This window comes from Vulpes lagopus, chromosome 8 (genome assembly GCF_018345385.1).
Source record: "Vulpes lagopus strain Blue_001 chromosome 8, ASM1834538v1, whole genome shotgun sequence".
In the NCBI taxonomy this organism is placed as follows: Eukaryota; Metazoa; Chordata; class Mammalia; order Carnivora; family Canidae; genus Vulpes; species Vulpes lagopus.
In genome coordinates, this window is record NC_054831.1 from 69,346,740 (window position 1) to 69,374,678 (window position 27,939).

At 42.2% G+C, this 27,939-nt stretch overlaps 1 protein-coding gene across 3 annotated transcripts in view; it reads left to right on the plus strand.

The window, feature by feature from the left end:
• Nucleotides 1-27,939, plus strand: part of RSU1 (Ras suppressor protein 1) — a 196,920-nt gene that overhangs the window by 48,950 nt on the left and 120,031 nt on the right. For all 3 annotated transcript variants that reach the window (XM_041766321.1, XM_041766320.1, XM_041766322.1), the window contains 4 exons: nt 9,283-9,403; nt 16,537-16,655; nt 18,309-18,391; nt 18,666-18,780. In XM_041766321.1, the coding sequence (XP_041622255.1) occupies nt 9,283-9,403; nt 16,537-16,655; nt 18,309-18,391; nt 18,666-18,780 (438 nt within the window). The remainder of the gene's footprint in view (nt 1-9,282; nt 9,404-16,536; nt 16,656-18,308; nt 18,392-18,665; nt 18,781-27,939) is intronic.

A 27,939-nucleotide genomic window follows, 5' to 3' on the forward strand; every position in this document is an offset into this window, starting at 1 on the left:
CTGCAATGCCTGCCTCTCTTCAGATCTTGCTTATCCTTCAGAAAATTGAGATGAATTCTCCTCTTTCCCTACAAAGCCCGCCTGTCCCACCACCTGCTCTATATCGGAAAGTATTAGGGCTGTCCCTGGTTTATTAGCCTCTGAAGTGCCAACCTTATGTATATGATGACTTGAGTGTGAAAGGAAGGGGGGCAAGGAACTAGCACTTATTGATACCCTACTCTATATATGGTAGAAGCAGCAGGTCTGAAGTGGTCAAGTAACTAGAGCTGGAGGGTGAGGGGGGGCTCTTTATGGCTTCCAAGCTTCTGCGCTCACCATTGCGCTGCTGCCTTGCTAATGATGTACATGTGCAGTTTATGTATCTCACCCACATTAATCTAGGAGCTAGCTCAGTGGAGGGACCGCTGCCATGGATCTTTACATGTTCAAATAGAAAAGCAGGGAGAATTCCAAAGGATAAAAGACAAAACTGTTATAGTACAGGGTGTTCTCAAAGCCCTGTGGGGACTGTGTGGATTCTGCTGGTCCTGGGCATTTACCCCCTGCTCCCTTTCTTCCTCCTGTAAATTACTCCCATCCTCAGCATTGAAATACAAGATGAGGCAAGAAGAGAGGTAGCCCAGTGTGGCCTCCTGGTGAAGTCATTCTTAATTGTAGAAGAAGACGTGAACTATTGGCAGAGCGTGTTAATGTGTGTATGTGTGTGAATTTGGTTAGTCTACTGTCTCCCTCTTTATGTTAATAATTGAGGATTGAGTCTATGTGTGTCTGTAATGTCTTACAATGATATTTAAGAGCCCAGATAGCTCTTTCTTATGACACTGAGCTTGCTTTCTGCGTTGATTGACATTGGTTTTTGTTTGTTTTTTAGTGTTCTCCTCTTCTTTCTTGCTGTGTCTCGAAACTTCTTAGGCATTTTTCCAGAGAAGCCCCTCTGCCTTTTGCTTGCCCTTCACTAGATGTCTCTTCCTCCCAGACCATCAAATGCCACTGCCTTTCCTCTTATTGCTGCTCCTGGTTAAAGCTGTTTACTGACATCCTGCCTGGCTGGCAGGGTAGCCCTTCAGTACTGGATGTGATTGCAAAGGTGTGTTCCTGAAAGAATTCAGGGTTCAAGATTGTGTGGACCATTCCTTGGCTCTCTCTGGGCTGTTAATAAAAGATTCACAAATCAAGTAAATTCTGCATCCTCAGAGGAGCAGAAATCCATGCTTGTCAGCTTTTTAGGAGATTTGTTTGGCCTTGCGTTCACATTCTTTATAGCCCAGGGACATATATTTTTGCATGTTTGACTTTGTACTGTAAAATCTGCCTTAATGCTTGCTTGTAACTTTCTTCCCTTTGATTATTCTCATTGTTGCTGGAAGAGTAGGGTCTTTTCTTTTTTCTTTTTCTTTTTTTTTTTTTTAGTGAATTAAGTCAGGATATTTTTGGTTAGTAAAATTACTTAAGCTGCATAATCTTAAAGCAGCCCATGATGGGGTACAAGTATGTCCTGCTAGGTGTGGGTGCTCAGTAAATACTGTTGTTTAACTGAATGTAGCATTACTGTTGTTATTTATAAAGCTAATAATGATTTGGGGGCTGTTGGCCTTTATTGGGTAGGTGTTTAGATATTTTAGTACTTAATTTTCACCTTGAGGAACATATAGGTCCTTTTACATGAGAACCCGCTTTACTGTTTCATAAACTTTATGCTTTTAAATAACCCATAACTACTGTAATTCACTGTTTTAATAGCTGACTTGGGGGAAACCCCATAAAATCTGTGAAGCTAGTTATTGTTAGTAATACTTATGAAACTTCCCATTCTTGTGTAAGATAGAATTAGTTCATCACACACCTTGTGTTTTGGGTCAGAAAACAAAAGTCTGTTAATCACTATAAATACAAATGACTTTTTTTTTCTTTTGCATGTAAAATTCTGAAGAGCATAATTATTTGTATGCGAGACTAAAGAGATGCATCTTTACATTATCATTAAAATGGTAATCATAAAATGGCATTCAAGACTATGATTCCTAATTTGCTGAGAGAATTGACATCTATGTAATGAGTCTAGACATCACCTCTGTGGTAGGAATAGACTAATGTCTCCAGCTAGTAGAATTGGGCATTAAAGGGGCTGCGCTTTTTTCTCTGACCAGGAATGCCCCAACGTCATACTTCACATAGTTTATGTTCTTTTGGCTTCTTCTCACCTTGTCTAGGCAAGGCATAGGGCAACGATCGTTATTCAGTATTATATTCATTAGATATTGGGGCAAAGAAATCTTTGCTTTCACCCCTTCCTCTTAAGTGGTCTTTCTTCCCTAGGTGTGTGTATAATGAATAATCCCACTCATTTGGATGTTTTCTTGTGGTTTTTGTACTTTTTCGAATAACTTTGTTGTAGCACTGTATCTTAGGGGTCTAGTAACTGGCCTCATCGAACGATCTTCTACCTTCCCTTAGCCTTTTCTGTTAAAGAAATCTTATAAAGCAGCAGAAGCATGCAGAAATCTGACTGAGCTTTTTCATCTGTTACAGCACTCAAGTCTCCTGCATTTAATATAAATATGCCAGGTTTGGGGAAGCAGTGCTTTCTGATTTATTTTGCTTTGCTTGATCCCATATGGTGATGTCTTTGGGTGTTGTGGCTGGTGGGTCAGTAGCACTGAGATGTCTCTGGAAATGGGCGTGAGATAGTAGCGTTTCACCCATTGCTGGGCTGGGAGTGTGCTCACCACTGGGCCGTGTGCCACGGGCAGTGTTTCCCATTAGGTACCTGCTCTGAGTCTCCCTCTTTGTACACTTGGGGCCTTTTGCAGTCCCTCTCCGGTTTCTCGTGGTGGAGGCAATGGCTGAACCATGAGTTCAGTTTTGCAAAGAGGCATGCAGGCAGCAACCCCTTGGCCTTCATGCCCTAGCCTACGCCTCTCCTTTGCAAGAATCTCTGGATTAAAGAAGCCAGTCTAGGCGCTTCTGCAAAAATAGTTAGGCACAGCGTAATTCTGACTACTCAGAAGTCTGGTGGAGGTGGTGGGAAGGGTTCATGACTCCGGATTTCATGCCTGTGCTTATGATGAAAACCTACATGTGTTCTGAGCAGCTTCTGGCTTCCTGGCAGCCGTGGGTGGTAACGTGGTGCATGGTCTCTTACTGCCCTTTTGTAGCTGAAGAGGGCCCGGCTGTCGGTGCTAACCATATGGCTCCAAAGACCAATGCATGCCCCACCGGCCTTTCCGTAGGCTGCATGCCGGTGAGCACCAGTCCTTATGTTTTGTAGGGTGCCTGCTGCTCCCAGAGCCTGTCACTTTTTGAGGTTTTGTTTCTTTGCCTCGGGGGCCACAAGATGCTTCTGCTCAAGAATCCCCCGGATCGGCTGCATCCCAGCTGGTCTGCCTGTGCTGTCACGTCCACCCAGTATTCTCCATCTACTTCTCAGTGTTGCGATGGCCAGAAGTATAGCAAAAGGCATCTCTACAAGGATGGCAATTGGTCGTGATGAAGTTGCTGCTGAGTGACTCAATCTGATGAACCAGTTCAGAACCTTTTCTCCATGAACTTTGTTCATACTACTCTGCACTGGCTTCATAAAGATCAGTGTTTGTATAACTGAACCAAATGAGAGTGTGTCCACCCGAAGCACCACCAGTCAGTAAAAATGGACACCGAGCTTTTGCAGTGCAGGAAGATAAGCTCTTTGTTGGTTTGGTGCCATCTCAGAGAACAGGGTAGGGAGGGGGGTGTGCTAATGCCCCAAAGTCCCAAATTCCCCAGTAGCTTACAGGTGAGGATTTTTAAGGGCAAGATTTGGGGCAGGGGTCTTCTGAGAAGGTGGATGCTGTTGAATGGAGGCCCATGAAGTCGTGTGAACAGATATGCTTCATTAGTTCTGGAGCCGCTTCATCCAGTCCCATGGAGGGGTAGTCCATCTCAAAATGGGAATCTGAAAAATCTCTCTTTTTCCATGTTAGAGATTTCTGTAGCATGTGGTACTTATGTGTTGGGGTTGCTTATGTGCTGATCAGCTGCCCATAAGAGCCCAGACTATGTTAGTTTGAATGATAAGCAAGAATTTCTCCCTCTTGGGCCTGGGTTTGTGTGTTCTCCGGCTGGCCCAGCCATGCCTGTGGATGATACGACCTGTAGTTTGTTCTTTCATCGGAACTAATGAGATGGATGCCAGCTGCATGGGGAAGCAAAAGTTGACTGTATGTGGTTGGATTGCAGCCCCAGGATGGGTGGATCAGCCATTTAGAGTTCTTTTGTTTTTTGTTTATTTGGTTTTTTTTTTTGCCCACTTTTCATCAACCCCAAGTCTCAACTTATTGAGGGCCATAGAAGTCTTAATTTGGATCTTACTCAGCATTATTGTGTGGGGTAAGGGACAAATGTATTAGATTAATGATTTTGATGTCACCACTAAATTAAAAGTTTTCTGCACCAAAATGATCTCCAGATCAGCGGCATCAGTATCCCCTGGAAACTTGGAAATGTGGAATCTCACCAAGGCCCATCTGAAACCTACTGAATCTGAAACTCTGTGGTACATGCCCCCCAGTCCATGTTTTGACAAGCCTTTCAGTAATTCTGATATACTCCATAAAGTTTGTGAGCCTTCTGCCCTAGAGTGGCACTATCTAGAACTCTCTGCACTGAAGGGAATGTTCTCTCTGTGCTGTCCAGTATGGTAGGCACTAGCTACTTGCAATGTGGTTTGTGTGACCAAGAGACTGATTTATTAACTTTACTTAATTTCAACTAATCTAGATTTAAATTTATTTCCTTTTTCTCCTTTTTCTGTCTTAATACTTTTATCTAGTTCCCTCATCCCGTGTCCTCCACCTCTGGTAATCATAAATCTAATCTTGTTTTCTGAATTTATGTGTATGTGTGTGTGTGTGTGTGTGTGTGTGTGTGTATTTTAAGCTTCCACATTTAAGTGAGATTATACAGGTTTTGTCTGCTTTCAAGATCCATCCGTGTTGTTGTAAACCAGGTTTCCTTTTTTATGGATGAGTAGTATTCCTCTGTAAATACATTACCACATTGCCCTTGTCCATCCGTTGGTGGACACTTAACATTGCTTCTGTGTCTTGGCTATTGCGAATAAGGTTGCAGTGAACATGGGTGCAGATGTTTCTTGGAGACCGTGATTTCATTTCCTTTGGATAAATACCCAGTAGTGGAATTGCTGGGTCATCCAGTAGTTCTAGTTTTAATTTTTTGAGGAACCTCTATACTATTTTCCATAGTGATTGCACGTTGGAAGCCCAGCTCCGGAGCATACTCTGCTATTTATTTTTGTGTGGATAAACTAAAAGGCTTTTAAAAATAAATTATTGGTTGTGGAATTGTTAATTTTCTATCCCAAAACAGAATGCTCCTAAAGTGAAGGTCTGGTTGCCCTAACAATAGTTTACTGAGGTTTTTCTGTTCGGGGAGGCAGGTGACTGTTGTTAGCTACTGGGTAGGCTGTTTCACACAGTTGGAGTGCTCTGGTCTATCCGGCGTGTCCAGCAAGTGCTTTCTGAGGCTCCCTGCTTGAGGGAGCTTTCCAACGGTTGTTAATGTAGGACATCAGGCAAGGCCCCTTCTGGCCCAGACTTGTGAGCCTGCCCAGGGACTTGGGCTGCTGATTGTGGGGCCGTCCCAAACCTGCAAGGGCTGGTTGCTTAATCTGGCTGGCGCGTGCTTCTCACATGAAACTAGAAGAACATTCCGGCTGTAGACTTAGGAGGCCTTGGAGGGAAAGAGGGTCCTGCTGGGTGTGTCCGGCTGAACAGTTGTAACTGCTTGAAGACAACTTGAGACCAGTCTCTGGCTGTAGCTCCTCTGGTGGCAGGACCACATCTTCATCACCTTTGCTCTGGACAAGAGTGTTCCCGGTGGTCATCTGATCCTGTGATGAAAGCAGAATGTGGCATTGAGGAGCCAGAGAACACCTGAGAGTGGTTGGGGACCTTTCTCTCAACAGTAGCAACTGGAGTCTCAAAATTAAAGCTGTCGCTTTTGACAGAAAATGATACTAAATTCTCTGTCATAAGCAAAGTTCTACATGACTGAGCTTCCTAATTGAGGGCCCCATTTGTTGCATTATTTAAATCCATTTCATTGATTTCCGTCATCCAGCTCTTGTGAGAATCGCAGAATGTTAAAGCCAGGTGGAAGAGAACTCTGAACGGTCCTGGTACAGCCCGGACCCTCGTGTCCACACCCTACACTGCCCTCCCGTTTCCCTTGAGTGCTCAGCTCCTTGTTATCTGTAGCCTGTGTGTATACAGCTGGGGTCACGGTCACAAACAGGACTGATTGATGAAAAGGCATGCTGCAGAGGCGTAATAAGAAATATCTCAATGCTGACTGTTCAGTTGTGTTTTAAAATACTTCATGCAAATGCGTCACGCAGAGATCTTGAAAAATTTCACCAGAGTATTCTGACTGGGGACATATTGCTCCATTTTTTCCGTAGCAGCTGAATTTGTTCATGTCATATCTGTATATAATTTCATTATTGCACAGCTCATATTGTTAACCGGATACTTTTTTTTTATGGACAGTTTTTTTTTAATAATAAATTTATTTTTTATTGGTGTTCAATTTGCCAACATACAGAATAACACCCAGTGCTTGATCCCATCAAGTGCCCACCTCAGTGCCTGCCACCCAGTCACCCCCACCCCCCCGCCCACCTCCCCTTCCACCACCCCTAGTTCGTTTCCCAGAGTTAGGAGTCTTCCATGTTCTGTCTCCCTTTCTGATATTTCCCACTTATTTTTCCTCCTTTCCCCTTTATTCCCTTTCACTATTATTTATATTCCCCAAATGAATGAGACCATATAATGTTGTTTATGGACAGTTTTATTTGAATTAGTTTGTTTTCCAAACACTAGACCTGTTTTCATTTATTGACTTTGATACTCTTTCTTTCGTAACGTACTTTGTTGAGATAGCTTGCCTTTCTTACTTCATCCCAGAAGAATTGAAATGTTGAGTGTTAAAAGTGTGGCTTTGTACACATCATAACCATTCTCTAAATATTGGTTGAAAGAGTGAATGTTATCCCATCTGGCCAGGTCTGAATGTTAATTGCTTCTTATTTTTACTATGGCTAGGTGGGGGGAATTGTTGAGAGAGAATATTAGCCGGGTAATATTTTCCCCTCATAGCTTGAGTGGAGTCTTCAACACAAAATTCACATGCACGTGGAAGGCTGGGAGAGGTTTAGTAAATTGAATGTAGGGTTATTGTTTGTGTCCACAAAACAAAGCCCTAAATCACATTTAGCATAATTTGTGGTTTTAAATTGGACTGATTTAGCAAGGAGAGTGAAATAATCTCTCATCCTGTCAAAAAGGCGATACCTTCAGACCAGCATTTAATTGCATTGGCAAAGTAACTTTGGGAAGGCAGCAGTAATTCTGGCTGCATTATTCTTGGTTTGTGGCTAAATTGAGATCATCATTTTCTCCTGGTTGCACTAACTTTCTTTATTGCTCTTCAAAGTAATCAGATGAATGCCGTGAGAGATGCTTAGTGGTAGCTGGAGGGGGAACAAGGGGAAGGGGGTGAGGCCCCCCGAGCAGGCTTGTCCTTGTCTGTAGATCTGTGCTTCACACACTTGGTGTTCTAGGGAGAGAACAAACAGGTAAGCTGACAACACCCTGAGACTCAGCAGACCCGATGAATTTCTTTGTGACCATTTACCCATAGTGAATACCGTTCATTTGCTGGAAAGTGTGTTACTGACTACACACCTATGAGTGTGCTTTTAAGGCCAAATTGTGCAGGTAGGGCTCATATGCATTCGTGTTGGTATCCAAGAGTACAGTTTCGGGAGGTAATTTCCAGCTGCCTTCATTTCGCATTAAAACCTATCCTTTTATCTCCAGTCCCAATCCAGCCTCTTGAGTAACTAATCCACGCCTTGCTCATTTTCCATCTGGACCACTGCCACCTCCCAAGTGTCTGAATCCAGACTGATTCATATTCTTCACAGTCCCTTCCTCCAGCAAAAGCATTTCCCTTGCCTTTTAACCAAGCCGCATTCCCTCTAAAAGAAGTCAGGTCACCGATACCTCAGACATTTTAGAAAGCTGAAATTGAGGACTCAGAACTGTAATGAGCAATGTGCCTGTCCTCTTCTGTTCGGAAGGGAGTTCTTGCAATGGCTACCTCCTGAAATATTTTAGATGTCTGTTTGGAATTTTACACATACCTATGTAGTGGCTCTAAGCAGAGGTGCTCCCGGTTTTTTCCCAGTCTTCTGGAATACTCCCCAGAGGGTGCTGTTGGGACCGGAAGTGAATGTACTCACAGAAGGCATGACATGACACTTTCTTATGCTGTACCTAGGGCCCAGATCAGTGGGGTCAGTATCCTGAGTAGGCTTGGTGTTAGAATTGATGTGAACCATGGACAAACTGATGGCCAATAACAAGTATTTGTAGAAGACTGAATCAATGATGGGGACAGATAAACTACCCTCCTTTGAAAGTCTTTCTGCCACCACTGGAGAGTTAGTATTTGTGAGCTAAAGATGCCATTGGCTTTTATATTGATATTTATAAGGATATATTCCACAGAAGGAAGATTCTTTTAGGCCCACACTGGCTTATTTTAACCTTTGATCTGCATGCTGGTATTCACATCATGCTACTGAGTTGGTTTTTCATATTTCTATGTAATAACAATGCATTGATCTGTTGCCAGTCTGACTTAAATGCTGTGTGTGTGTGTGTGTGTGTGTGTGTGTGTGTGTGTTGATCAAGATGTAAAGGCCAGAAGTCAAAAATCATAAATGAGGTAGGTTGAATATTTCATCACTTAAGGTTGAACTTACATTGTGATTTAGTGTGGTGGTGTTAAGAGAACTGCTCTTCAGATATCAGACTATTGAAACAGCTTGACGAATGTATCATTACCCTGGAAGGATGTGGAGTTTTCAGTCTTTCTTTGGGTGGAGGTGCAAAAAAACCAAGAGAAAGAAAACTGTCATGCTTATGAGACATTGTATGACAATTATAAAAGCATTTATGCTTGGGAATATTCACCAACGGGCTGTTTATGGCACCCTGAAATTCTCTTTTGCCCTTTGAAGAAACATTTTCATTTTTACTCTACTGAGTTACTAACCTAAGAAAAACTTACAAAAAATAAGATGTATATGTGAATCAGATGGTCATATTCGAGTTTCATCTCTCTTTCCTGAGAAAGAAAAACAAAATGTGTTGCTGGCATTCCTTGCGAGGAGCAGGGTTCCTGTATTCACACTCAGCAATTTTGTTTCCGTAGCTGTGCCACCAAACATAGCAGAGCTGAAGAATTTGGAAGTGCTTAACTTTTTTAATAACCAGATTGAGGAGCTGCCCACACAGATCAGCAGCCTTCAAAAGCTCAAACACCTGAACCTGGGGTGAGTATCGGCAAGGAGGGAGTGGTGGGGTGGGCAGGCTCTGGATAGGGGAGGGAGTGCATTATACTATCACACAGGGGGCCCTGACCTCCAGTTCCTTTCTCTTTTGCAGATTTTTAACAAAACTTTTATTGTTTCAATACCTCTTCTCAATGGCCTGCATTAGTGGATATCAATTTAAGAAGTAATTGAAAAGCTAATTGTTGGTACGATAAGCGATTTTTTAAAATCATATTTTGTTTCCAACAAAATTTTATTCCAGTTAATGTTAACCAGGAAGGGACTTCCTTGCATAGCATTAATTGCCCAGACCAGTTGTAATATGATTGATTTTTCTCTCTGTATTTAGTAGTAATCCTTTACAAAGCACCTTCCTTCTATGGAAGGTGAGTGGGGGATACATTTCCGAACACTACTTCATTTATTCTTAAAGTTCTTTTATATATTTGAGAGGTTATAATCCTCTGTCTTTCTTTATGTGGAGGTGAAGAGAGGAGGTTTGATTCAGCTGAGGTGGCAGGAACGGCAGCAGTGAATAATAATAATAATACCGTGTATTGCTCTACAGTTTTCAGAGGCCTCATGCTAGTATTTGATCCTCTTGACGATTATGAGGGAGGGCGGGCGGGCAGTATTGCTTTCATGTCATGGAGTGGAAGCTGAGCCCTTTCTGAGAGCTTCAGTTGCCCTAAGGTTGGTGACCGAGCTAGGCAGAGAACCCCATTTCCTGAGGTTCACAGCCGTCTGTCAAGCACCATTGATGCTACCAGAACTTGAGCTTCTGAATTCCAGCTTCACTGTTGTTGCTGTTAGACAGAGCTGCCCACTCATGCTTCATCTGCTGTGTGAAGTCATCTGTTCATTAAATTATAGCCATTAAATGCTCTAGTTTAGTTAGTGATTTACATGGAGTAGTGATAGAAGCCGGCCAGATATTTATCAATTTAATAGGAAGCAATCATGAAAAAAAAAAAAAAAAACCCTTATTCATGGAATGATTTGTAGTTGAGCTCATTCTTTCCACAGGGAGTTTGATTAGACACTCATTTTACGTTCACTCTGGTTAAGAGATAATCTTGGAAAGATCCATGAGCATTCTTTTTCCTCATGTCTGAGGGGGAAGTAGAGCTTCCAGAAGGAGGGGAGACATCACTTAAATCAGATGACTTTTATCCCCCTCCAGATATGGAGATTGTACATCCATTTGGCAAAGCAGAAAAGAAAGGATCCTTCATTTATATCTTTGTTTTGAAAATTATTAAGTTCCTAATGCTTAATTTGTGCGTAAGCCAGAAGCTAAAACTAGATGTATATATTAGACGTACAAAACTCGATACACTCTTGGGGCTTCTGGGTAGCTCAGTCAGTGAAGCGTCTGCCTTTGGTTCAGGTCATGATCTCAGCGTCCTGGGATGGAACCCGGAGTCAGGCTCCCTGCTCAGCGGGGAGTCTGCTTCTCCCTCTCCCTCTGCCCTCCCTTGTGCTCCTCAAGCGCACTCTCACTCTCTCAAATAAATAAGATCTTTTTTAACAAAAGCTTGATACATTCTTACTGTTAATTTGTTGATTCATGTGTTTAACAAGTTATTTATATACAAGGCGCTAGGAGCTGTATGTGGCAACGTGTAGTAAGCAGTATGTAAGGGGTAGCTATTACCACCACCACTACACCATCATCATCATTTTACTTGATTTATTTCATGACTGTGTAAGTACCTGATCTGTGTCAGGAACCTTGCTTGTGTTGGGGCTCAGTGGTGAAAATGGCAGTCCCTGGCCTTAAGTATTGGGGCAAGAGCTAGCGGTAAAGGAGCATTGACTGCAAATGGCTGGGCCATTGAAGGCAGTGGAGACAGAGACTAGAGCGTTCATTAGCCAACAGGTGAGGTTCTCTGGAGGTTTCCTACAGAGGGCAGTATTCGAGCCGAAACCTGACACATGAAAACAAATTTCTCCTCAGAAGGAGGAGGGAAGGCCTGTGGGAATGACATGAATGAATGAAAAGCTCAGAGTACCACAGGTTCCAGGAATTGCGAGTTGTTGAGTGTCACTGAGTGTAAAGTGTGAGGCAGGGAGCAGTAAGGTAAGAGGTGAGGCCTGACAAAGAAGTAGGGCTGTCAGTGTTTATTTACTGGGTACTTCCTGCCCTCCCAGTTGTATGCCAAGTGCTGGCCTAGGTAGTAGCCATCCAGTCTCTATGGAGTGTATGTCACAGTTGGGGAAACAGATGTTAAACAAATGTCTGTAATGGCAGGGAAGCAGTGAAGGGCCCTGTGTGCCAAGTGAAGGAGCCCTGGTTTTATCCTGCTGACCAGTGAGGAGTTTTTACAACCAACTAGCAGGTATGAGAAAAAGTTGTTTTTTTTGTGTGAAAGGTCATGTGGAGGAGAGATTAGGGTAGGTAGAGCTAGAGGTAAGGATGGGTTGGAGGTACCTTAGGACAGAGTTATAAAGTGTTTTTTTTTTTTTTAATTTTATTTTAATCAAAAGCATCTTAGTTCTGTCTTTCTTGTCTTCGGAGCCATTCGCATTTTTTGGCTCTCGGTGTTCCATTGATTATGTAAATCTTTCTGTATTTACTTATATAGCCACATAGATGGGGTTGTCAAAGTTTGAACAAAAATTCTTAGTTCTCTGGGAGAGGAATTAATATGAGTTTCAGTAAAGGATATTTCTGTTCTCAAATGGCATCAAGAATTATACCTACATAGCCCTGTTTAAGGCCTATCATAGTGGACTCCTCAGAGTAAGCAGCTCAAATAAAAATTATACACATGGGAGATACTGAAAAATCAAAAACTCAACACCAAAAAACCAAATAATCAATTAAGTAAGCAGAAGACACGAACATTCTTCGTGAAATGTGAAGACATTTCTTCAAAGAAGACATCTAGATGGCCAACAGACACATGAAAAGATGCTCAACATCATTTATCATCAGGGAAATGCAAATCAAAATCACAGTGAGGTATCATCTCACACCTGTTAAAATGGCTAACGTAAAAAACACAAGAAACAAAAGTGTTGGTGAAGATGTGGGAAAAAAAGACCCTCCCTCATGCACTGTTGGTGGGAATGCAGACTGGTGCAGCCTCTGTGGAAAACAATATGGAAGTTCCTCGAAAAGTTAAAAATAGAGCTATACTATGATCCAGGAATCTCACTACTGGGTATTTACCCAAAGAAAACTAAAACACTAATTTGAAAAGATAATATGTGCCCCTATATTTATTGCAGCACTGTTTATCATAGCCAAATTGTGGAAGCAACTCAAGCCTCCTCAGTAGATGAATGAGTGAATGAAGAGTAAGTGGTGTGCGCGCACGCGTGTGTGTGTGTGTGTGTGCATGCGTGCAATAGAATATTGCTCAGCCATAAAGAAGAATAAAATCTTACCATTTGCAACAACATGGATGGATCTAGAGAGTATAATGCTAAGTGATATAAGTCTGTCAGAGAAAGACAAATACTGTATGATTTCACTCGTGGAATTTAAGAAACAAACAAATGAACAAAGAAAAACCGAGACCAACCAAGAAACAGACTCTTCAGTGTAGAGAACAAACAGATGGTTACCAGAGGAGAGGTGGGTGGTGAGTACGGGGATGGGATGGATGAAACAGGTGGTGAGGATTAAGGAGTGCACTTGTGATGGGCACAGGGTGATGTGTAGAACTGTTGAATCACTATATTGCATACCTGAAACTAATATAACACTGGATATTAAGTATACTGGAATTAAAATAAAAATTAAATTAAAAATGTTCTGTTCACACAGAACATTGAGGCCACACATAGGCAGATTCCAAACAGCATGCTCAATCAGAAGTTGCTTTTAAAGTTTTATGTGGTATTTGCTGTTTATTCTCATGATGGGAAAACCTGAAATGATTTTTAGGCCACTGGAATAAGTAAGTTTGCATGATGTTTTTAATACTTTAAATGTGGTTCATTTTATGGAATTCATTTCCACAAAATGTAAAACCACATTGGCTCCTTGTTGGTGATTATTTCTGGGATAATCTGACTGCAGTAGCACCATGGCTAGCTCCTCTGTAATAATCTTTAATCCATTGAGATGCTAGAGCTCATCTCGTGAAATTGAGTTTTCACAAAGTACAGTGTTGAATTTTCAAGAATGTTTTGTGGGTTTTTTTTTTGTTTTGTTTTGTTTTGTTTTGTTCTGTTTTTGGCTAAGTGTGAGCAGGTCACTCCGGGTGTGAGAAAAATTGTTAACTTTAACAAAGATGGTTTTATTGAAACAAGAAGGACCTCTGGAGATCAGAACGTTCCAGAAGGGAGGCATTAAATAAGGGCCTTCCTAGCTTTTGAAAAAGAAAAAAGAAAAAAGATGCTGACCAGCCTTTAACTCTCTGGTTTTATAAATTTCTATGTCATACGCAGGCACTTTCCCATTTCCAGAACACCCTAGAAAAATGTTCAGGGGCAGGTGAAAGAATTTATACCACTGTGGCACAAATGAACCATAAGCAACTTTGTGAACCCTGGAAGTGATGTGAGGGCCAACTGGCAGGACACAAAACAGGAAACTGCACTTGGCAATTCAGGCTGCCCACAGTGGTCTTCTCTTCTCACAGGGGGTGCTTACCTGCTTGAGGCGGAGGCACAATCTTTCCCAATCACTTCCTGAGAAATAACTGTAGTTATAGCTCTCATTGCTGGAGAACCATCGGTGAGCCACAGATCTTAACTACATGCTTCAGATTTTTCAGCTGTCATCCTCCTGCCGGTCCTGCTAGGAAAGTATCACTGTCCTTATTTTGCCGTTGAAGGAACTGGGTCTCAGAAGCAGACCGCTTGCCCATGGTCACCCAGCCAGTGGCACAGGAGCCGGACGGCTCATCTAATCTGGCTCTAGAGGGCCGGCGCTCTCGGAGGAGCCCCAGGAGCAGCCGTCCCACAGGTGCAGACCCCACAGGTGACCCCACAGTTGCTGGTGTCCAGAGAAGCGGCCTGTAGTCCCTGCTGCTCCTGGCTTGGTCCACAGCCAGCACTACGTCTGGTCCCTCTTGTTGTGAGGGCTTCCTGCTGTCACTGCTGTCAGCTGCACGGTGGTGGGGGCGGGGGGGGGGGGGGGTGGGGCCGGGCTCTGCAGCGTTCTTGACATTTTGGGGAGGATTGGTTTCTCACTTGAGAAAAAGAACTTTCAGTTTGGGAGGTTCTTGCCACCAGGAGGTGGACACTGTCAGGCTCACTCTGGGCTGGAGGTGGGCTGGAAACGCTCCCTCTCGTGTGAGATACCTCTTCCCTCCAAAGGAGGGCTCACCCAGGCTTTCCTGCACCTTACCTTTCAAAAGTCTCCTACCGTGTTTGGAAAGAAAAACTTCAGTGGTGATTTTCAAAAATGGGTAACTTAGAGCAATGTTTATTTTTTATTTTTTAAAAGATTTTATTTATTTATTCATGAGAGACACACACAGAGAGAGAGAGAGAGAGAGAGAGAGAGAGAGGGGGGGGCAGAGACACAGGCAGAGGGAGAAGCAGGCTCCATGCAGGGAGCCTGACGTGGGACTCGATCCTGGGTCTCCAGGACCATGCGCTGTACCAAAGGCGGTGCTAAACTGCTGAGCCACCCAGGCTGCCCTAGAGCAATGTTTAAAGAAAGAAACTAATGTGCTTTTCCCACTAGTTCTGATTTTTTTTGAAAATTTTATTTATTTATTCATGAGAGACAGAGAGGCAAAAACCTAGGCAGAGGGAGAAGCAGGCTCCATGTGGGGAGCCTGATGTGGGACTTGATCCCAGGACCCCAGGATCACGACCTGAGCTAAAGGCAGATGCTCAACCACAGAGCCACACAGGTGCCCTGTGATTTTTCTTTCAACTTACTCAGCACCTTGCATTAGAGTGCCTTTGCCTCTGTGAGGTGCCAGGTGCTCTCAGACATCTGTCACCCTCTTCAGGTGAGTTCGAAATCCTTGTTACTTCATTCACATCAGCATTAACCAGATCATTGGAAGCGTTGTCCTGCCTGTATTATGTCATAGTTTTGGTGATTCCAGTGAATACTTGATATAAATATGCTTCACAGATTGTAAATTGGTAGAAAATACCAGTTGTTGTCATTACAGCAAATGGTCATGGAAGTTATTTTATTCAGTGTAAAGGTAAGCAATGACTTTTCTACCCAGGGGGTAGAAATTACTTTTCTCTCAGTTTCTCCTTGTGCCATTAGCTCACTCTTGTGCAGCCCAGCCGGTGGGTGGTTGGCAGGTGTGGACAGGATTGCATCTAGTAAGAGAATGCTTGAGGTCTCAGAATTATTTTAGCATCACAGTCCCTCCGACCTTTCAATATCTGCCAGGTTCTATTAGATTTAAAAAAAAACCTTTTTTTAAATCCTTTTTTAAGTATGCTCAAAGGGAATCACATTAAGAAGGGTCTTAAAATAAGAAAGTAATAGAAAATATATTTTCCTTAGATTTCATTGGAGGTATGTATATATATTTTATTTCCAGTTATTGTGAAATACAACTGACGTAAAATTTACCACCATAACCGCTGTTAAGTGAACGATTCTGTAGCATTAAGTATATTCACATTGTTGTGTAGCCCGTCTCCAGAAGTTTCTTGTGCAAAACTGAAACTCTATATCCATTAAACAACAACAACTCATTTCCCCCTCCTTCAGGCCCTGGCAGCCACCATTGTGGAGATCATTTTGAATGTTAGTTGCAGGACAAAAAAAAAAGTGATTTTTTTTTTCTTCCTTTGGGAGGAATAAATGAAATAAAGCCAACATCTAAAAACTACAAAGCTTACTCTATATCTTTTGATGAGTTATTATTGCTACATGCGTGAGGAAGTTTTTCTCTAGAAGGACAGACACTTTGCTGTGTTTGAGGTTTCTGTGTACCACAGTTACTGAGCATCACTACTGCAGAAAATGAGAAGACGTTTTCAAACGTTCCATGACCATCGAGATTCTCCGACTACAATTACTGTACTGATTAAAAGAACATAAAGTGTTATTGCAGAATTATGGCCTCTTCTGAGCTTCAGTCCTCATACACGGCTCTTAGGCTTGTGACACAGAGGTGATGTGAGTATTGTCTGAACATATGTTTTGTGTGTGACGTCTTGGATTTTTTTTTTTCCCCCTCCAACCACAGCATGAATAGACTAAACACTTTGCCTCGAGGATTTGGCTCTCTCCCAGCTCTTGAGGTCCTTGATTTGACTTACAACAACTTGAATGAAAATTCTCTTCCCGGAAACTTCTTCTACCTTAGTAAGAAACTTTTAATTCTATAAATCTCCTTAAAATGGTACTTTGCGTTCCGAAAGTGAAATTTATTTGCCAGGGCCCAAACTCCAAGAGAAATTATTGGACGTATATATTTTTTTCTTCACACATTTCTTTTGAATATTCCTTCATAGCTCAGCAGTATGTATATTTGATATATAGTTACCTGACACCATTGCGCTCAAGTGGACTTAGTAATGTCATATTAACTTCCGGATAGAGATTATGTACCTAAATGAGATCAAGTCTCACATTTAGCTCAAGAACTTAACTTTCTTTTTAAAGAGCATGCCAAAGAAATATAATAACGAATGTGTCCTCGCATGTTGCTGTTAACTCTTTGTAAACTATTTCCCCAAAGATAGTCCAACCAATTATTTATAAAAATGTTCCTTAATAAACCAGTAACAGAATTTTTGACATTTCCAAGCAGGATTCTTGTTTTAAGTCTTTTAAAAGGTATTTTCATTGATGTAGTCTATTTTGTCTGTAGTATGCAATCAAACATCAAGAAATCGTTTTTCACAGATAAACAGACTTTATCTTTTCACCTGTATTCTATGCAACCAAATTTCTGGCTGCAGATACTCCTAAAAATGAGGAAAAATAGATTTTTCCCAGAACTCACGAAATATTTAGGAGAGAGTTGCTTTCCTTAAATGAGTATTCTGTTTCTCCAAATAGTGACACGTATGGCATCCAGAGATTCTGCATTTTCTGAGCTTGTCTCCAAAATTTCTTTTATAACTTTATGCATATTCTCTCTCCCAGACTTTCTCAAACACATGGAGCCAATTCTAAAATATTTTCCTGGGCCATGAAGGAAATTTTGCTGTGTATATTGACATAGAGTTTTGTCAAATTTTAAAACATTAGAATGTAATTGAATACCTGTAAGCAAACAAAATAGACATCTGATGATACTTTTCCTGTTTGGTTAGGGATTTAAAAAGATGCCTTAGAAGTTTCTCATTCCGTAGTTTGGGGGTCATGTTATCACTGTGTGATATTGTGAACAAATTTCTGATTTGAAAAATTCTGATATTCTAAGTTAAGGTTTCTCTGTTTTAAAACTCCATGTCATTATGTTAGCCCCTTATTTTTGTCTTCACTTATTTTTGTTGCTAAGGCTATAGAAATAATTAACAATAATTAGTCTGATTACAGAAACAATGAACTGTGATTATGGTCTTCCTCACCTGAAAGCCTTTTAATTATTTATTTTTAACATACTTGCATTTAAATAACAGCTCTTTTGCCCTGAGCATTGATACAGGTGACCCTGGTTTTCTTGGTTATGCTTCGGATGCAAAGCATAAATGTGAATCAGAAATAATAGAAGAAATATCGCTATCATTTTTGAGAGTGTCTTGAAGCTCTGTGCCAAAAACTGCTGGTGCCCAGAGTTGTTAATTGTGTCAGTCCTCTTGTATATAGATGTTTTCCTGCACACACCAGCCCCACAATAAGCCAGTAAATCTAAGTTTGACCTGCTTCTTATTATTGTGAGCCCTAGGTGTGTCACAGGCTTTTCACCAAGCCCAGGTTATTAATCAAAGCTGACTCCCTTGTATTGATCAGACCTCAAATGGTTGGATTCCGTGCCACCCTGTTTATATATTGCTGTTTAATTTGCAGCCACCCTGCGTGCACTCTATCTAAGTGACAACGATTTTGAAATCCTGCCGCCAGATATTGGGAAGCTCACAAAGTTGCAGATAGTAAGTAATTTATCTAAATTCTTAGAAAATCAATTCACTTCTGCAGCCCTTGTAAGAGTAGAATCAAGTCAATTTGAGCAGGAGTGTGGTTTGTTTTGCAGGAATCAACCACTCCTCCTGCTCCTGCTTCTCGTTCATCTGCAGGCACTTGTAAATAAATTGAAAGGATTGAGCCTTCAAAGGAGAGAGAGGGCACGGAAAAGGACGAGAGTTTCTGTTGAGCGCCTCTTGACGTGAACACTGTTCTGACAACTCCTTGTTTTCTTACATTTAGCTCAGCCTTAGGGATAACGACCTGATCTCGCTGCCTAAAGAAATCGGGGAGCTTACTCAGCTTAAGGAACTCCACATTCAGGGGAACCGCCTGACCGTTCTGCCCCCAGAACTAGGTAAGGTTGCTGACGAATGATCTCAATTTGGGGTTTAATTAATAACAATGATCCACATGCGCCAATTCTGAACAACCCTCTCTCCTCTTGGCAAACAGCCTCCACTGAGGTGCCTGTTCTGATCGTGTCTATGAGCGTTTGTCCTTGACCAGGGTTCAGCTGCTCGGGGCTTGACCTGTCCTGCGGCCGCGTTCAGCAGCCACATGGCACCCAGGCTCGGAGAAAGTGCTGATGTAGGATCAGCCAGCGCGGCCCCTGCCCGGGGCAGGGAGGAGAGCCCGAGCTGAGCAGTAATGGTCTTGTCTGAGGCTCCTCGTGTGCCAGCTGACGATTCTTAAAAATGTTCTAATCAAACCATCACTCTTTATTTTTTTAAAATCTTTTAATTTTTTTCAATCCCTTGAAAACTCATACTACATAAAGTATTTGTTACAGCTGCGTGAAATACCTTTTCTGGTCATGCCTTTGGTTCTCTTCTGACTCCATTTCCAGGGGGAATTGTTAAGTGGGTTCCAGCTGGGAATCCCTTGGTCCTGCTCCTGTGGCGGATGCCTCCTAATCCTCTCCCTGCTAATTCACCAGGACCAGAGCGGGCTTCTGACCTCCCTCAAAAGTATCATATCATTCAAACCTGTTACTCTCTGGCTGAGGATTATTCTACCCCTCTGGAAAGGTTTTATACATTTGCCTCTCTTTGCTCATACAGACTCTCTGTATCCTCTGACTTCTTCATTCCATTGAGCTGTATTGTTTCGCAGGCTATGAATATTGGCTTTTCTGCTTCAAGATACCGTAATTTAAAAAGAACACATTTAACCCAGAGTTTTTGGAGCAAGTACCTCAAAGAAGTCTGGTGATATAAAAGAGCGGTGCCAGTTATTGTTAATTGGAATGTAAGCACAAGGAGAGGAGGGTGAGGTTTTGTATTTGCTCCCTGCCCTGTGCCCCATGCTTGCCATGTGCTAGGCTTGAGGTGGGGTGCTTAAGGAATCACTACTGAACGGGTTAATGAAATGAGGGCCTCAGCAAGGTGTTGGGATGGCCATGCGCAGCCAGAGCAATCCTTCCAGGTATAGAAGCCACAAGCCACACTTCCAGTGCTCAGGAGCCACATGTGGTGGCTCATGGTTACCCCTTGGGAAACACAAGTACAGAACGTTTCCGTCAGCCAGAATGTTCTGTGGAGCAGTCCTGGTCTAAAGGAAAAGCATTCACGTGATTTCATGGAACAAAGTTTCAGCCCCCCTTAGTCCATCCTCATCAGCAACTTTATAGTTGTAAAAAGCCTAGAGGAGTTTGTTCTGATTTCAAGGACTGCAAAGTAGCTCAGCCCCTCTCTTCATGGACTTACAAGTAGACACATCTCACTTTATTAGGAGGCTACAAAGAAAAGATCTTTGCAAAAGTTGTAAGACACAGAACTCCTTGTCAAAAGAAAATTTGTACAATGATTGTTAATAGTAGGGGTTACTGTTAGTAATACTTGGGAGGCTTTTGCAGAATACAGGTACCTACTTCTTCCCTTACCTACTGAATCAGATTCTCCATGTATGAGACTAATTCTTTTTTTTTTTAATTTTATTTATTAGAGAGTGAGTGAGAGCGTGCCTGTGTGTACATATGGGCGGGGGAAGGGATAGAGGAAGAAGGAGAGAGAGAATCTCAAGCAGACTCTGTTGTATATGGAGCCCAGTGTGGGGCTCGGTCTCACAAACCTGAGAGCTTGACCTGAGCTTAAATCAAGAGTTGGACACTTTGAGCCACGGAGGTGCCCCAGGACTATTTCTTATGTAGTTTGGAAAAGCTCACTCCATGCTACCTTGGTTATTATGATTAGGAGAATTTTTTTTTAAGTTTATTTTATTTTCTTTTTTCAAGCAAAGAGGCAATGTAGGGCATTATTCAGAGATTTCTGTAAGATGATACTTTGTTAAAAAATAAACCTGGGTGAACACCTACATATGTACTTACATATTTTGAAATCTTAAGTCACTTATGCTATTTAAATACAACATCTAGTCATATTTATCTAACACTTCTGTTACACTCTCCAATAACGAATTATGTATTTTTTTAATTCAAGAGTAGAATTGAGAAAGTTACTAAATGATTTTATTTTTTAAGCCATACCTAGGAAAGCTTAATCTCAGCATCTGCCTCGTGGCAGCTTTCCCTAATTATAGGCGAATACTTAGCTGGAAATAAATGATGAACCCCTGGGAGTTTCTGTTACAAACTAAAGATAAAGACATATGTATTCTTTATTTTTGAATGGCGATTTCTTTTTTAGAATCAAGAATAATATAAATATTAATATAAAAATCATTGTTAGAGTAGCCAGTATGTATTAAGGCCTCCTGTACCAAAGCGCTGTGACAGGTACTTTTCTTTCTATATCTCTAGTAATTGTCATAAGACTCATAAGCCCACTTTTGAAAGGTGAGAAGACGGGAGCTTAGGGACAGCCATAGGGGCACAGCTATCAAGTCATAGAGGCTTGATTTGAACCCTGTCAGCCTATTTTCCGAGTCAGTATTCCTAACCACTGGTAGTGTTCTCATTTCCATTTTTGCCAGCCAAAGGATTCCCAGAAAGCGGTTTCCAAGTGTGAATAAAGCCCAGTGCTGGCTCCCTTCCCCAAGTGGCAGGAGAAGAGCTGCTACAGTGTGGCAGTCACGTGGCCGGCGGGGCTGGTGTGTAAGCAGCAGGGCTGTAATAACACTGCAAAATGCAGAAGGGATGCCCTCGGTGACAGTTGCAGTTCCCAGGGCTGAGGCGGTTGTGTTGTCTTGGGGTTCTCCCCATCCTGCAGCCGTCCAGCCACAGTGGGAATGTCTTTGGTTTGACTTGTCCTCGGTAGCTAAGGTGAGCCTCTGGAGCTGCCCTGTCTGGCTGACAAGCAGTGCTGGGGACTGATGAGCTTGTCGTGGGTTCTCTCTGTCCCTACAGCATCCCCCTGGCTGCAGGTTTGCTCCTGGGTACATCTTCATGTGTGGATGAGGGTCTCTCTTCTGTATGTTCATATTTTTACGTATTGAAATAAGCGAAGCAAGTGCTTTTGAGATTCCGGTGACATTTCCTTTAAAAAATCAATTTGGAGTTTAACAACTTGAAGCCTTGTTGGTAAGAGTATTTGAACCAAGCAAGGGTATCCAGATGACTTCTGACTTGTCAGGTCTGAAATGTTGAGGGACACAGCAGAATAAAGTCAGGGGCTTGGCTGGAATTTTTTCTGTGTAATTATGTTCCTTCACTTCTGTGAGTCCCTGAATAAGTTACTTTACCTGTTGTGTCTGATTCCTAAACAGTAATGCCCTTGATTTGATGTTGGTCCATATGCCTATAATTAGATGCAAACTGGTCTGTCATTCACCCATTCATTTTTTCATTCTCATTCAGATATTCATTAAGTTTCTATGTTAGGCCGGTTCTTGTCTCCCAAGGAACTTACTTTCTATTAAAGTAAAATTCACTTATTCATCAACTGCTTATTGGGCCCCAGCTTTATGCTTATTTCTTGGAGATCTGACAAGGGACAGACTCCCCTGTGATCCTGCAGTGGAGGAGGGCAGATGAGTGGATGGATGGATAGCATATCAGATGATAATGCTCTGCAAAAAAAAATTAGCTTGGAAAGGAGTGTCCCAGTTGGGGAGGGGGGGGATATTACTCTGTTACATAGAGTCAACAGAGAAAGCCTCACTCATAAGTTGGTGTCATTTAAAGCAGAGACCTAAACGAGGGAGGAAGCTTTCCTGGTAGTAGGAACAGCAAGTGCAAAGGTCCTGAGATGGGCCATGTGTTTTAAGGAACAGCATGACTCAATGGCTGGAATGCAGTGAGCAAGGGGAGGGTTGGAAGAGGTGAGCTCATTAGGAAATAGGGACAAGATCACATGGGAATTGCTGGGCATCGTGAGGACTTGGGCTTTTGCTCTGAGTGAGGTGGTGTTGGCAGGCTGAGTAACGGCCCCCAGGTGCCCTCATCCCAGTCACCAGAAGCTGGGCATTTGTTAACTTGCATGGCCAAAAGCACTTTGCCAACGTGATTTAGAATCTTGAGGTGCAGAGATTATCCTGGATTACTGAGGTGAGCCCAGTGTAACCAAATGAGTTTTAGGATGAGGGAGGCAGGAAGGTCAGAGACAGTGGTCGCAAATGTTATGACAGAGTCAAGAGGTTGGAGTGATACATCCAACGTGGAAGGGGCCTTGAGCAAAGAATGTGGGCAGACTTCGGAAGCCAAAAAAAACCAAGGAAATGGATTTTCCTTTGAAGCTTCCAGAAGGAATTCAGCCCTTCTGCATTCACCCAGGTGGCGATAATGGTCAGATTCTGGGTCGATTTCAAAGGTAGGATGACCGGGAATTGGTGATGACTCTGGAAAGGAGGAGAGAAGAGGTTGATTCTGAGGCTTTGGGCCTGGGGAGCTAAATGGGCAGGGAAAATAATGGGAAGGGGTCAGAGGAGATGTGGGGGTGGGGAGGCTAGTCATGAGTTGAGTTCGGGTGTCCTGAGTTTGAGATGCCTTCTGGATGTCTCATTGAGAGGGCACCTGGATAGTGGGGTCTGGAATTGGAAGAGAGGTCTGGGCTAGTATATGATTTGGGGCATTATCATCATAGATGTAATGCCACTGAGTGGCGGAGATTCCTTGGGTGTGACTGTGGAAGATAGAGCCCCGAAGCTCTCTGGTTCCTAAACACTAAATAAAGCCTGAAGGACTGGGGATCTTGTTGAGTGGGCCTGCTCCCACGCAGGTATTTGTGGCCAGGACAGGAACTGGGGACTGTGGCTTTCTCCGATTGGCCTCACCGTGGCTCCCCTGTGCTAGTGCAGTGGGCATGCTTCACTTCATAGGACAAGTGTTTTCCTGACATGTGCAGTTAATTCTTCCAGTGAAAGCAGGAAATAGACACAGGTGGGGCGCCTGGGAGTCTCAGTTAAGGGTCTGCCTTCGGCTCAGGTCATGATCTCAGGGTCCTGGGATTGAGTCCCATGTCGGGCTCCCTGCTCAGTGGGGAGTCTACTTCTCCCTCTGCCCCTCTCCCTGCTCGTTCTCTCTCTTTCTCAAATAAATAAATAAAATCTTAAAAAAAAAAAAAAAAGAAAAAGGAAATACACACAGGTGAAATCTTCTGCTGAGCCTCTCTGAATCCGAAGGTCTCTTCGGGACCCATATTTTCAACCACTAGTCAATCTCTTCAAAAGAATAGCAATGTGACTAAGTAAAATTTCACCCGGTTTCCTTTAGTGGAAGAATTAGTGAGTGGAATAGAGAAAAGGCCTCATTGCTAGGGAGGAAAGAAGGGCACATGTCACCAGGCCTGTGAACAGACGGAGTGCCAGAGTGGACAGCACTGGCACATCATGGTGATGTCAGAGCTGGTGGCTCTCTGAGCTGGCCTCTCTTCCATTTTTGCAGTTTCTCTCGCACATGAGCTAGCTGTCGTCTTAGAAACTGAAGATGTGAATTGTGCATTTTTGCATGGTCTCTGCTAAATTGTCCAGTGTTCAGTTACTTGCTCTTGCTGGGATCATTTTTGGTCTCTTGGTTTCTGGACAATCCTGGGAACTCCTCTCCTGCGTTTGTCACCCAGATAATTGCCTTTAGAGAAGGAGAGCACCTTGGTCAGCTAGGCATGCAGCAAAGCAAAGTGTTTTAGATGTTGGAACCTTGTCTATACCAATTTAAGCAGCCCGTGGGAGGGATGTATACAATGCTACATACACCTGGGGCTAGCTGGCATAGTGTCCTGCTTTGTATGCCAGGAATCAATGGTAGTATTTTTTATTACAGAAATATGAGAAGCATATGTATCCTTTCTAGCACATTTGTGAAGAGTGGAAACAAACACTAATTCCATTCAAAGAGTAAGTGATGTCAGGAATTGAGAATTTCCCTCCAATTACAATTCTGTAGAATGAGCAGAGTGAAGAAAGAGGGGAGATACCAGTCTAAAATCCTTTGTATGGGGGTGCCTGGAAGGCTCAGTCAGTTAAGCATCTGCCTTCGGCTCAGGTCATAATCCTGTGTTCTGGGAATTAAATAATAATCCACACCTAGAATTTAGCCCCATGTGAGGAATAAGTACAAATGCTTAGGAAATATTAGGTAACTGAACATAGGTACACAGATGCGTGTGTGTATATATGCGTGTGTACATGTAATACATGCACACATGGTGGATTTTATACTATAAAATTTTGACTATCTAGAGGCTGTTTTTTTTTTTTTTTTTTTTAGAGGCTGTTTTTTTGAAACCAGTGCTCATCTCAAACAGTCCAAGCATAGTGGTTGCCAGAGTCCCACCAGTTTGACAGGGAGAAGCGGTTACTGCTGAGCATCTGGCGAGGAAGAATGACTGAGAAGGTCGAAAAGCCAGAGTCTCTGGGGTACACGGATGGCTTGGTTTGTCCTGTGGGTCAAAGAATGGCTGTGTGTTAGCTACCTGTGTGGAAGCTGAGAAGCAGCACAGAAGGTGTCAGGAGAGGTGATGCAAGGCCCGGTGGAACAGTTCCACGTGACAAACACTTGGGGTGCACCGAGAGGCCTGGCAGGAAGTTAGGCTTTCAATGCCATCCATTCAATTCCAGGGTCGCAGTTTTAGTAATAAATGTGTAATTACACAAATTACATTGGAAGGTGGGATGGAACTCCTGCCATAAGCCATGATAATGATAACTACACCAGGTTAACCAAGGAAAGGATCATTGGCTGCTGCTGCTATTGTTTTTTGTTTTGTTTTATTTTTTAAGATTTGTTTATTTTAGAGTGAGAGAGCAAGCATTAGCAGGAGGGCCGAGGAAAAGGGAGAGAGAGAAATCTCCAGCAGACTGTACTGATTGTAGATCCTGATGTGGAGCTTGACCTCATGACCCTGAGATCATGACCTGAGCTGAAACCAAGAGTTGGTTGGTCGCTCAACTGACTGCACCACCCAAGCACCCCTTGGCTGATTTTGCTTTATGTCTATTTTAGGATATAGTAAGATATAAAAATACAGCATTTTATGGCGGGGTGGGGGGCCCTCTGGAATAAATACTAACGAAGATGCATAACTCCAAAGACTTTATTGTTAGTCTATGATATGGTTGCCAAATGTCATAATACATTAGTTGAAGAGAGCAGTATATAGCAAGTACCTTATGGAAGGTACCTTATGGAATTATAAACTGTGCTACTTGTGCAAAATTGTATTTGGCAGTTGATCATAAACATGTTTTTGAAGTTACTTTTAGGTTAGCTAGAATTACATAAATACCTCAGTTTTTACACAAAATATCATAATTTACAAGAGTTTCATAGACTTTTTTTTTAAGATTTTATCTATTCATGAGAGACACAAAGAGGGAGGCAGAGACATAGGCAGAGGGACAAACAGTCTCATACAGGGAGCCTGATGTTGGACTCAATCCCAGGACCCCAGGATCAAGACCTGAACCAAATTGCAGTTGCTCAACTGCTGAGCCACCCAGGTTCCCCAAGTTTCATAGACTTCAATCTCAGTTCTATAATGTAGGCAAGAAAAGTTCTTTGGCCAAATTTTAATGGTGGCAAAACCAAGGTGTCCAAGGAGATTGTGACTTGACCAAAGCAGCATTGCTGACATGGCCTGATACTGACAAAATTAGATTTTTAGTTCAGATCTTTTGACTTCAAAAATAAGCATTTGTCTAAAGAAAATGTGGTATATATATGTACAGTGGGATATCATACAGCCATAAAAAAGGATGAAATGATGCCATTTGTGACAACATGGATGGAGCTAGAGAGTATTATGCTCAGTGAAATTAGACTGAGAAAGACACATACCATATGGTTTTACTCATATGTGGAATCTAAAAAAAACAAACAAAAAATAGAATCACATACAGTAAAGTGAAGGTTGCCGGAGGGAAAGAGGTGGGGAGATGGGCAAAATGGGTAAAGGGAATGGGAGATACAGGATTCTGGTTAGGGGATGAATAAATCTTGGGGATCAAAGGCACAGCGTAGTGAATATAGTCAGTGGTATTGTCATAGCACTCTGTGATGACGGATGGGAGCTACGCTTGTGGCAAAGTAGCATAATGTATAGAGATGCTGAATCCCTCTGTTGTACACCTGGAGCTTCATGAAACATTGGGTGCTAACTATACGCAAACAAAATTTTTTTAAAAAAGAAGCTGAAAGGGGTCTTGGATGGCTCTGTCAGGTAAGTGTCTGCCTTCGGCTCAGATCATGGTCCCAGGGTCCTGGGATCAAGCCCTGAACTGGGCTCCCTGCTCACCGGGGACCCTGCTTCTCTCTCTGCCTGCTGCTCCCCATGCTTGTGCATGCGCTCTCTCTCTCTCTCTCTCTCTCTCTCTCTCTCTGTCAAACAAATAAATAAAATCTTAAAAAAAAAAAAGATAAAAAGAACCCTCCCCCAAAAAGTATTCCTTTAAGTAGTTTATCCATAAATGCATTAACACTGAACCAATTAAAAAATCATTTATTATTAGATGACAGATTAGAGCGATTCCAAACAGATGGCTTAATTTTTATTCTTTGAAAAATAAAGAAAAAACGAGGACTAGAAAATCTTTACCAAACTTTCAATTTTGGTTGGAATTATATTACATGCTCTTACATTTTATTTCAACATACTTCACAAGAAATACTTCCTATTCTTTGATTCCCATGGTCTTCGTTGATAATCAAAAATGATTCCTGTCAGTCTCCTACATGATATTTTTTAATAAGTTCCATTTTATATATTTTATTTCAGCGAATTTTTAACCCCAGAAAATGCTCTAAGTGTGGATTTTAAAAATCCTAAGTGAATTATATTTCTGCCTGGTGAGTTATTGCCTTAAAAGGGGTGGGAAGTTACAACACATAAAACGTTTCCATTCTGTATTATAAATTTCAGGAAGCCCAATGTCAGGTTCAGTGTGATTGAACATGTGCATCAATCTGTGTTAACACCAGCTGGTAAGGCATGCCACTGTTTGCAGTGGACCATTCTTTGATTTAATAGGACACTAAATGTATTCTTGCCCTGGGAGAAATGCAGGCGGTACTGAGATTCTAGATTTAATTTTTTTTTTTTTAATTCCAGAGGCATATCTGTAACTACAGTTCCTATCACCTGAATACATATATATTATCTTACATTTATGTAGCATTTCCCTC